Genomic DNA, 11,237 nt, shown 5'->3' with positions numbered 1-11,237 from the left:
TAACTATAGATCTGTCAAAATTATTCAGTGGATTAGGAACCAACTCATAAAACCTTACGTGCAAGTAAAATATCCACGCGTTTAATTCTGTTTTAACTTTTGTTTTATGTCCTAATGTAAAACAGTTTAATTTTAGCGTGCCCCACTTCCATTTCCTCGTGTTTTCACACGTATTGACATGAGGGAATCTGTGTTTGTCGGCGTGAACAGACCTGGTTTTACTGCTTCATAAGATTATTGGATCAAGGTTGTCTGAGGTGCAGCGATGAAACTTGTTGAACAAGATTTCTCTGATGCCTAAAAAAATAACAAAAAAAATCCTTATATAAATATTGTTTAATGGTGCCAAAGTAGTTCTTAAGATTTCATTTTGACTTGTGTGTGTTTTGATTTGTTCTATTTATCGAGTTTAAAGTGACCTGAGTTATAAAAGGGCAACAAATGAACCAGTTTAGTCGGATTACCTCGAAACAACATGGGCGAGGTGTGTTTTTAACATGAGCAACATCCCCACTGGGAGTTTACACAACATTATAAGTTAAATGGAGGCAGTTCAACTCCGATCAGGCTTTACAGACATCCCATGTGGCCAAACCAGCTAAACATTCCTGCATTTTCTACCTTCTTTTTTATTACTGCGCATGGAAAAAGTGGAATAATAATCTGCTTTAAAACATGGTGAGCCATTCTACTGATAAACAGTGATCACAGAGTCCCCGAATTCAACCTGGTTTGTATTAAACACATTTTTAAAACATAAAATAATATATATACACCCTGTACTGGAGGAAGTGATCACCATATATGGGCTTGGAAATGACAAAACAAAACAAGCCAATTAGTGTATGAATAAGCAGCTGATAGTAAATTTGAATAAATTAGAGTTAGACTGAATTAGCCTGTATTTCAAAATTCATTAAAATTGTTGCAAACATCAGCCTTCAGTTTAGATTTTTGGTGTAAAAAATGAAAGTGGGCTGAAAGTTTCAAAGTAAAAGCACAGAAATATGTTCAAAACCCAGAACATAAAAACACTCTTGGGTCAGAGAGGACTTTTTTTGAGTTATGTATTCTTTATGACATAAATCCTAATGGTTAGTTAATGACTGAAAATCTGAGAATCACTTTTAATGTTACAGCAGGTAGAGAGAGACCTAATTTATCTACTTTAAAACTACTACAATCTTAACAGTGTAACATTAAGTGCAGTAGTAGTTGTAGATTGTGATGCAGAGTTGTATAACGTAGGAAAACAAAAAGCACCACCACAGAACCCACCTGTGCAGCATGCAGGAGGCACTGACTCCATTATTGGACATATTTGTTTTTACATTAATTGAGATCTGCGTCCATTAGGCACCCTCTAATGATCCCAGTAACTAAATTAGCAAACAATCTTCCCAATCTGCCTTTTAAATTAAAGTTTTCTAAGAGGTATGTCTTCAGAAATAATCCTTCAATTATTAGTAATCCAGGAAAGGCGCCGGGAAATCCCTTTGTGTAGAGTCTGTCACTGTGAAGGTCGGGGTTTGCCCGTTTCAAATATAGGGCTGGAATTCCCGATGACGTCACTCCAGACCAATAAAAATCGAGTTTTCAATTCAGCACCCTCGCACACAAAACTAGCTTGTTGCCAGGTGACGAATCGCCACAATCTCAACAAACTGCGTCTCATATTGAAGCTTTTGAGACGGAGAATTTGAAACTGATTATAACTCAATATTGAAATATTCCTCACTCTGACCTGTACGGGTCACATTTGCTTATTCAAATATCAAACAAATGTCGGCATCAGGTGGGTGGCTCCTGGTGGAGATGACCTCTATGTGAAGGAAATTAGGATCCAGGCGTTCAGAGACACCTGCAGCTGGACGGATGGGTCAACCACAAGGACTTCTACTAGCTTAATATGACTCTCAAGGTATAAACGTTGCTCTGGTATGTACGTTTTTGGCATCATATTCAGACAAGTCGGTTTGGGGTTCTGGCTGCTTTGTGACGGCCAAAGAAATTTTAAAAACGGTACGCATTTGGCCCATGAGCCACATGTTGAATTGGCTCGATTTAAGCTGTCAGCAAAGGTGATTAGAATGAGCCTCATTATTTATGTTAAGTGTCAGTGGCTTTATAAAAATGCCCTTCAAAAAAATTTTAAAAATGTTTTTTAAGTTTTTCCCGTGGGATTTCTTTTTGACCCGATGAGAACTAAGAAACCATATTGGCTCCACATTTTTCAAAATGTGTCACAAAAGGAACAAAGTCGTAAACACATCCTTTCAGCCGAACATGTTAGGAGGCAGTCTTTGGAGGGAGATCTAAACGCAGCCCTAAAACCTTGGGCCTGTTTTCGAAGTCACTGATTGATGAACACAGGTCTGACTTTGTCAACAACAAATTCGATACTTGTTATTTAATGACGGAAAACTCCGTGTGTCAACTCAAATTTGCCTTTATCGCTCAGTTATGGAAGATCCTTGGTGTAATTTTCCACGGACATGTTGACACAAGGCTTCTTTCTGCACACGCCACCGTCTTATTTGCATATTAACAAGGTGAACATCTTTATCTCGCTGATGTCTGCTTGTGCTGGACAAATTTCATCAGCTGTAACTAATCGTGGTTTGACTTGATTGCGCATCAAGTATTTATGGGGTTTGCAAACAGAGAGCTTGAGTCCCTTTTTCCTTTTGTGTAATTATTTACCAGGACAGCCTCTTGATGCAAAGAAGAAAAAAAAGAGTGCACCACAGAGTTGGAAGCCCAAAAACGAGCCGCTGTGAGTTCATTTTGTGCGTGCCGTTTGTCTCTCCCCCCCCCCGCTCGCGTTTGAACACAGGCGGTGGTCTCACAGCACATGAGAGCCGCTCAAAGCTGACTCGAATCAAAGGCCCTCCGGGTTCTTTGTGGAGCAGCATCTGCAACAGGTGACATTTAGGGCTGGAAATCGCTTCTGACTTTGAAGGCTTTGCCCTGAGCTGAACCCTCCCCTGAGCCAGCAGGAAGAGAGGGCAGTTCAGGACAGGGGAAGCTGCAGACAGAACTCACTTCATGCTGCAGACACAATCAAAAAAAACAACAACTAAAGCTTCAGATGAATTCAGCGGTTCTTTTCATGCAGCAACTGAATGAACTCAAGATGACGTCTTTTCTACTCGTTTTATAGATGAGTAATGGATAAAAAACCATCAAACAGAGAGCACTGAGGTAAGCAAAGTTTGCTGTTTGTGCAATGAGCATTTATGTTTTTGTCAATTAGAACATCAGCAGAATTAGACTTCAGCAACATTAGCTGAGCTCTGTCCCCAGTTTTGTTGTTAAATGGTGTTTTCACTTGCCGAGCACCAATTCAGAATCAATTTGACCAATAAAATATCAGGAAACGTCCAAATTCTTTCATGAATTTAGGTGAAAATCCGTCCGACTCTTGTTCGCTCCGGGAGATGCAGGATCCCCTGACAGACTGCGCGCCCCTCATCAACGCAGCCTGCTCTGGTAAGCTCCGTCTGGTGCGCCTGCTGGTGGAAGGTGGAGCTCAGGTGAACGGGAGCAACCCCAGAGGAGAGACGGCTCTCCTGGCTGCCTGTAAGGCCCTGAGGGGGGAGCCCGCTGGGCCCGAGACTGTGAAACTCCTCAGATACCTGCTCCAGAATAAGGTCAGCTGAAAACACGCGATACGTGTTCTTTGTGCTGCATGCTCACGTGGAGGATTAGTCATTTCGTAATGCAGTTTTTGCTGTTCAAAGTCACATCTGAGACATCAGTCTGGGACATTTGGGGTGGTCATTTTTCAAAGGGAATCCATTGAAGTATGGCGTTTTGTCCCAATCAGGCAGATCCGAATGCACAGGACCACACTGGCCGTACTGCTCTGATGTACGCCTGTATGGAGCGGGCCGGGGTCCAGGTGGCACAAACCCTCCTGGCTGCGGGAGCCGACCCCTGCGCGGAGGACTGCTCGGGAGCCTCGGCTTTGGTCTACGCCATCAATGCACAGCACCAGCCCACCGTGCAGGTTAGTCAGGATGAACAGGACAGGCTCATCGTCCTCATCATTCTGTCATTTTACTTCCTGTGCTGAAATACTGAGCTCTGCTTTGTAATAAAGTAACTTTTAGAGCTCAAGTTCTGGTTGAACTCTAAAAGTTCCCATTGTCGGCAGTAAGTTGGACCTCTTCAGGAGGAGAGTTGGACTTTGACAGGGCTGCTCGTTGTCACTGGTTTTGTTCATGGCTTTTATGGACAGAAGTTCTTGGTGCAGCCAGGGGGTGGAAAGGGGTCCGGTTCAGTGCCCTTAGGATCCCATTTCTGCTATTTGCAGATGATGTGGTCCTGCTGGCGTCATCGTGCTGTGATCTCCAGCTCTCACTGGAGCCGTTCACAGCCGAATGTGAAGCGGCCGGGATGAGGATCAGCACCTCCAAATCTGAGGCCACAGTCCTCAGCTGGAAAAGGGAGGACTGCTCTCTCCGGGTTGGGAACAAGGTGCTGCCTCAAGTGGAGGAGTTTAAGTTTCTCAGGGTCTTGTTCACGAGTTAGGGAAGAATGGAGCGCGAGACCGACAGACAGATCTGTGCAGCTTTTGCAGTATTGATTACTCTGTACCAGTCTGTTATGGTGAAGAGGAAGCTGAGCTGCAGGTAAAACTCTCTGTTTACCAGTCGGTCCACATTCCTCCCCTCACCTGTGGTCAGGAACTTTGGGTAGTGAGCAAAAGAAGGAGATCGCTGATCCAGGCAGTCGAAATCAGTTTTCTCCGAAGGGTAGCTGGGTTCTCCCTTAGAAACAGGGTGAGAAGTTCGGTTATCTCGGAGGGACTTGGAGTAGAGCCGCTGCACCTCCACATCGAGAGGAGCCAGTTGAGGTGGTTCGATCATCTAGTAAAGATGGATGTCTCCCTAAGTGTTCCAGGCATGTCCTACTGGGAGGACACCCCAGGGAGGACCCGGGACGCGCTGGAGAGACTATGACTCTTGACTGGCCTGGGAATCTTTCCTAAAGAGCTGGAGGAGGTGGCTGTGGAAAAAGATGTCTGGGCTTCCCTGCTCAAGCTGCTGCCCAACGACCCAACTTTGGAACAAGTGGCAGATAATAAATGGATGGATGAAGTTAAATTTCCTCCTATATAATCTTCATCAATGAATCTTAGTACAAAAAAACTTAAAATGATTTGTCAATAATTTATTTCTAGCTTTGTAATCATTTTAATTAACTGTCTCTTTACATTTTAGTGTATTTGACTTCATAATCAGTCAGAAATTAAATAAAAAGTTAAGGACCAAACACTGAACCTTGAGGAACGCCACAGTTAATCTCTTCAAACTCTTGATTCCTAACGGTCCAACTGAACACTGTTATCATAAAATCAGTAAAAGATAAAACACCTCACCATTGCTTCTCCACCCGCAGCTGTTAATGGACGCCTGCCGGGCCAGGGGTCGTGACATCATCATCATCGCCACAGAGATGGGTGCGAATGGAAACCCGGTGACCAGGCGCTACCTGAACGTTCCCCCGTCCTTGGACTCCTCGCCGGTGTCCTGCATGTCCCCATCCGAGATCGTCCTGAAGACGGGCTCGCCGAACTCGCCTGAGGGAGAAAACATCTTCAACTTCAGAGGAACGAGTGAGTCTGAGCAGGTCATGGTTATTGACTCCGGATAGTTTTAACTACTCTCTCTGATGCGTGTGTGCGTGGAAGAGCGATGTTTGACAAAGGCGGGTCTAAAACGACAACAACAGCTGATTAAAACAACCTGTTTTGAAGCCATTCTTGCGTTAACTAGAGTTGATTAGATGGCAGCCATCTTGAACTGGGTTGACTCAAAGTTGATCAGTTTTACTTACATCCAGGGTCTCATTAAAACCTCTGGGCCATAAGATATTTTGCTAACACCACACACAGTGAAGCCCGACTCAGGTCTTTATGTGTGGGGTTGACTCTTAAACTGTCTCATTCACTTCTGGCAGACAAACATGGAAGTGGCAGCAGCAGCCGACGTTCGTCCTGCGAGCTGAGCTCACTGAGCCCGTGCAGTTTTCCAGCTTCCAGGCCCAGGATTTCGTCTGAACCCTGGCTGGCCATTCAGAACCTGGCTTCTCTGCACAGAGTGTACGAGGCGGGCGTGAGGGAGAAGAGGCTGACGGAGGGCACAGGTGGTCAGGGTTCGAGGGGGGGAGGAAGCGAAGAGGAAGGAGACAAGAAGCTGTGTGATGGGAGTGTGGCTCAACGGAGAGACAAGACACCATCGGTCCTTTCTCTAACTGAGGAGCTGTGTTCAACACCAGGAGGGCCAGCCTCACCCTCTCACTCCCAGCTCCGCAGGAACACCCTCCCCTCCGTCACACTGGTCCCACCTCTGCTGCACCTCCCTCCCTTACTGAACCAGTCAGACTCCCGCCTGCAGGTGCCGAGCCAAGTTTTGCCTTCCGAACGCAGGGCCGCCGTGTTCCAGCCTCACCCGCCCCGCTCCTCCCTCCGGCCGGCGTCCCTCCCGCCCCTGGCCTCCTCCGCCACCTCCCTGGTCGCGCCTCCGGCCTGCTGTTACAGCGACAGAGGCGGGACGTCGCGGCGGCGTCACTCAGTGCAGCTTGAACAAGCCAGAGGAGCGCATTCAGACCTCTGAAACTTTACTCCGCCTGAAGCAAAACTATGAGTCAGAGCTCTAATGAAAGACCAGACTTGGGACACGTTTGGCAGGAATCTGTAATGTGAAACTGGTCCATAATGTTTCCATATGAACTATTATTTCAAAAATGATATTGAAGTCATTTTAGGACTGCAGCAGTCCACTTTGGTATTGATCTTGTTCAGACTAGCTGTTAGCTCATCAATCTGATCAGAGTTAAAGGACTAGTCTGGCCATTTTTGAAGTGGTGTTAGCTTGTCACTGTATTATACAAGAATATATGAGCGCTGAATAGACAGTCGGACTGTATGCAGATGATGCCGAGGCCGTCGAATGTATCTGCTCACCTGATCAGCACGTCTAGTCTCATCTCCCAGAGGTCTGATTCTTTCTGCAGCCTCGGCGCCATCGCCATATTATGGCGTGTAGTGCCACGAACATCATCCTGTTCAGAAAAGTGACAAACTAAACAGCGTCACTCAAAAGTGTCTTTAATATTAGCTAATGTGGCGTTCATTAAAGAGTTATAAAACCGGAGGAAGACTTCTGCCATTTTTTTCACCCTCCATGACCTACGACCGATGTCAGCTGATGAGGCACTAAATGTTTGTAACTATTTGACCCTAAGCCCCATTTCTCCAAACGAAGGTCTTTCACAGAGTCATGGCAGGTAAGATACTAACTGTTCAAGACGTTTCCACAGGAGCCCACTTTGAAAAGTCTGAGTTAACATTTTATTGCTAAATTAACCACTAAACGCAAAGAATATAATAAGATTTGATGTTTTTATTATATTTCTGCTGTTGGATATTTGGTTCAAAATCAATTAGGTTAGTTTTGACTTTTCAATAAAATCAGGAATTTGTTTTGAGAAACTTAACTATTTGGTCATAAATGACAAGACCTAAAAACAATTTAAAAAACTGGGGGGGAAAAAGGACAGTAATCAGTCTTTTTAGTGTTTCTACTTATGAGTTTTGAACTGTTAATTTCTGAAAATGTAAATAAAGAAAACTTGAAACATTTCACCCTTCTATTTCATGAAGAATAAAAAGTTTCAGACTTGTCCTTTAAATATTTGAGCTTTTCAAGTAAATAAAAATATATGCAATATCCAAACTTAACCAAAGAATGTTTCCTCCTTCGATCTTAAAAGCTTAATGATTCAATTCCAGGAGAAAAAAAAAACAAAAAAAACTCATATCATGGCAAAAGGAGTGAAGTCATTTTATTTGTTTTTAATATGTATCTACAACAAGGGGGACACAGGCAAAAAACGACTGACAAGTTGATGAAAATTAAAACGAAACCAAAAAAAAATAAAGTACATTAATTATCAATGCAGAGTTCCCACCTTTTTTTTCCCCCAATAAGCAACATTTTTTTGTCTAAAGCAACTTTACAATATAAAGAAACGTACGAAGGAACCTCTTATTTTACTACACAAGACATTTAGGATCTGAAACTACCCTAACATGATACAAAGCAACTTCCTGGGGATAGACTGCCTCGTATTCAATACTGCTTTGTCATCAAGAGGAAAACTGAGGAACTGAACTGAAAAAAAAAAATAAAAAAAAATCTCTGCTCTCAAACCCCCTCAAAAGTCCTCTCTTTACCCTCCCTACCCTTTAATGTTACAGTAATATACATCAGCACGATAGAAATACAGAAATGATCAACATTGTGACGGCTTTACTTACAGGACAGAAAGAGAAAAGTCGGACTGCATTTTATACAACAATATTTCAAAGTACATGGGGAGAAAATGCAACGTTCCTGAACTCTCTCCGCCTCGTCCTCCGCTTACTTACACAAATATTTCCTCTGCCCCTATTTTAAATAGATTTTTTTTTTTTTTTTAAATCCTTCATAGTAAAGTGTGTCCCCTGGTCCCCGGCGTGTCGGATTGAGAGCCAGTGTGTCTGAGCCTGACAGAAAGGGGCCTGTCCGTGCGAACCCTGCCAACAATAGCATAGTTTTCATTATTTTAATATCTGCCCCTCGGAACAGGTTTTCCAGAACAAGGGGGCAGATTTACGTTTGATATTACGGTGAGTTTTCGAAGGGAATCGTCTATGAATCGTTTCCATTTTTGTCCCGGCGGACCTTGTGGGGCTCTGACGTGACGCAGAGCCCCACCCCAACGTCTGTCCCCGTCTGTCTCTGTTATGAGGTGAAATAGCATCGTAGTCTGTAGCAGCCTCCGGTTTCTCCTTGTTCATATTAAAATCTGAGCAAAAGATACGCCGTATCTCCGCGCAAATACACACAAGTCGCCCGAATCAGCACGTTACTGATCAACTGGTAAATTGTGATTTGAAATATCAAAACATGTCAATGATATCAAAATGCATTTTACAATATTTACAAAAGAAATATGGTTTGAAATCAAAACGATGGAGGAGTTGTACAAAAAAAAAAAACCCAACAAACAATAATATAATTAGAGTGGGAGGAGGGGGATGTGATGTGGGACTGGCAGCTTGGTGGAAGGGTGAGAAAAGACGGAGGAGGGACGCCATTCGTTACGGTCAACAGAGCAAAGCCTTTGCTGCTTCCTAACCTGCTGTTCTCCACAAAGAAAGCGCAGAGCCGACTCGGCGGGCGGGCAGAAATCCTACCTGCCCATCGAGATCCAGCGCAAACATGCACGACGTGAACGTAATCAGCAAACAAACAAACAAACAAAATAAAGATGATCCAATATCAGCAGAAAGAAGATATCACGAACTCTGTGCACAGTAGAAGAGCAGCATGAGTGGGGGGTGGGGGGTCAAAATGGTGACCACCTGTGACGACCTCAGCACCTTCGGGGCTCAGATGGACGGGGAGGGGGGCGCGTAATGATGTCAGACAGAGACGAGTCGCTCCTGAGCGCTTCTGCGTGTTTACACGGTTGCTACTAGTTCTGCGGTTGACAAGAACCAAGAATAACACTTAAAAAATAAAAAAAATAAAAGGGTAACAAAAGTTCACGAACAAATTAAAAGGAACATAAATAAATAGAGCTGTGCATTTTACTGAACAGAAGCGACTAAAAAGGCTTCTGCTCATTAGCAAAAAAAAAAAAAATGGAGATGTTTTAAAACCAATCAGTACCATGATGGACATAATCTTACCAGCAGGGGGCGGTGTGCTGATAAAAAGCCATAATCTTACACAGCAGAGGATTTCTGACTTGTGTGCACATGTGCTGTCTTCATTATAATAATGTGCCCGTAATAACAACAAAAAAAATATTAGAACCTAGTCTTAAAATGATCATACCAATATTATTAATAACAATAATACAATAATAAAAATAACAATGATACAATACATACACAAAAAAAATATGGAAAAACATGTTCATTGATCATCACAACACCTCTGTTACAAATGTACACGCACATAAAACAGTGTGGGAGGGACACAGAGGTCGTGTCATCCGACCTGCCACTGAATCTGTCGGGAACAGCAGCGAAAAAAAGATGATTTTTTTTTTTTCTTTTTTTTAAGTGAGAGAAAAATTCAAAGTTGTGGTTGATGAGGTTCCAGGCAGCTGCAAAGAGACACTGCGTCTGTGAGGGAGGGCTGTGTTTCTCAGTCTCTTCTCTCTCTCTCTCTCTCTCCTCCATCCCTCGCTCATTGTCTGGACCCCGACAGGAAGCCGGAGAGGCTGGGGCCGGAGTCGGAGAGGAGGCTCTTCCTGTTGCTCTGCGACGGCTTCCTGCTCACGCCCGCGGCCATTTTGCACGCTCCAGGAGGGCCCGGCTTAATTAGAGTCCCAGCGTGCTCGAGGGCCGTCCCGGAAGGCTGCGCCGGCCGTGGGGTTCCCGGGGTGAGAGGGGGACAGCGGGTGGTGGTGGTGGAGGGTCCCCATCAGGGGGAAGGGACAGAGGGTGTGTGTGTGTGTGTTTGTAAGGAGTGGTCCAATCCAAGGTGGAGGAAGGATTTAATAAAATAAAAAATAAAAAATGGGTGTAGGGTCACAAAAATTTAGGGAGGGAAGGAAAAAAAAAACATACCGAAAAAAAAAAAGAAAAAGAAAATCACACACTCATCGTCATGTTGGGTGAATACTGAAAAGAGAAAGAGGGACGGGGGGAGGGAGGAGGGCACAGATGAGTGGATATGTCACAGACAACATTTAAACACCAGAGGGCGCTCAAACCCCAGCCCTGCAGAGTCAGAGGCAGCACAGACTTCAGGATCAGTTTGTCCTCTTAGATGGGCGTCAAACTCTTTTTATGAAATAAGACGACACCCAGAACTACAACTGCAGCTTCCCATTTATACACCAGGTGTCCAATCGGTCTGTGAGGTAACATCTGCTCGGGACAGCTGATTGGTCGGCTCCAGTCATCAGAGTTCAGCCTGTGCCGCCCGTGGCTCCCCAGGACGAGGGTAGGACGCCGTCACAGTTTTACACAATGCGAGGAATAGTGCGCCCGCTCCACCTGTTGCGCTCCTGAGACAACGAGTTTCTGTAAGCGGTTCAATTAGATAACGCCCCGATTGTCCAACCAATTAGATAAAACAAAGTTCAAAGGGCTTCTGTTTCACTTGGCTGCGATCGCGGTTTCTGAGCGATGAGTGAGCGGCTACAATGCAAGCAGAACACCAGGA

The 11,237-nt window shown here is 44.4% G+C and overlaps 2 protein-coding genes across 5 annotated transcripts in view; one reads left to right on the top strand and one right to left on the bottom strand.

Annotated features, from left to right (window-relative positions):
• The first annotated feature begins 1,596 nt into the window (after positions 1-1,596).
• Positions 1,597-9,030, top strand: LOC108233885 (ankyrin repeat domain-containing protein 34B). 2 transcript variants are annotated; one of them, XM_037977784.1, is made up of 5 exons: positions 1,597-3,204; positions 3,406-3,653; positions 3,830-4,012; positions 5,407-5,623; positions 5,968-9,030. In XM_037977784.1, exons 2-5 carry the CDS (start codon positions 3,441-3,443, stop codon positions 6,621-6,623), a joined length of 1,269 nt encoding a protein of 422 aa, XP_037833712.1. In that variant the 5' UTR covers positions 1,597-3,204; positions 3,406-3,440; the 3' UTR covers positions 6,624-9,030. The 2 variants fall into 2 exon arrangements, with proteins under 2 accessions (XP_037833712.1, XP_024862127.2); XM_025006359.2 differs by having other exon boundaries at positions 1,597-3,653.
• zgc:110158 (uncharacterized protein LOC553590 homolog) overlaps positions 8,421-11,237 on the bottom strand; it is a 45,393-nt gene continuing 42,576 nt past the window's right edge. For all 3 annotated transcript variants that reach the window (XM_017414812.3, XM_017414822.3, XM_017414802.3), the window contains one exon: positions 8,421-10,690. In XM_017414812.3, the coding sequence (XP_017270301.1) occupies positions 10,661-10,690 (30 nt within the window). In that variant the 3' untranslated portion in view covers positions 8,421-10,660. The remainder of the gene's footprint in view (positions 10,691-11,237) is intronic.

The sequence above is a fragment of the Kryptolebias marmoratus genome, linkage group LG10, assembly GCF_001649575.2.
Source record: "Kryptolebias marmoratus isolate JLee-2015 linkage group LG10, ASM164957v2, whole genome shotgun sequence".
NCBI classification, from domain to species: Eukaryota; Metazoa; Chordata; class Actinopteri; order Cyprinodontiformes; family Rivulidae; genus Kryptolebias; species Kryptolebias marmoratus.
This window is presented reverse-complemented; position numbering and strand designations above follow the sequence as displayed.

What these genes read in the sequence shown, in the direction of transcription:
- LOC108233885 (XM_025006359.2), top strand. Translation starts at nt 3,396, where the DNA reads ATGAATTTAGGTGAAAATCCGTCCGACTCTTGTTCGCTCCGGGAGATG. An exon ending in GATACCTGCTCCAGAATAAG is followed by an intron (nt 3,654 to 3,829) that starts GTCAGCTGAAAA and finishes TGTCCCAATCAG; the next exon opens with GCAGATCCGAATGCACAGGA. An exon ending in CTTCAACTTCAGAGGAACGA is followed by an intron (nt 5,624 to 5,967) that starts GTGAGTCTGAGC and finishes CACTTCTGGCAG; the next exon opens with ACAAACATGGAAGTGGCAGC.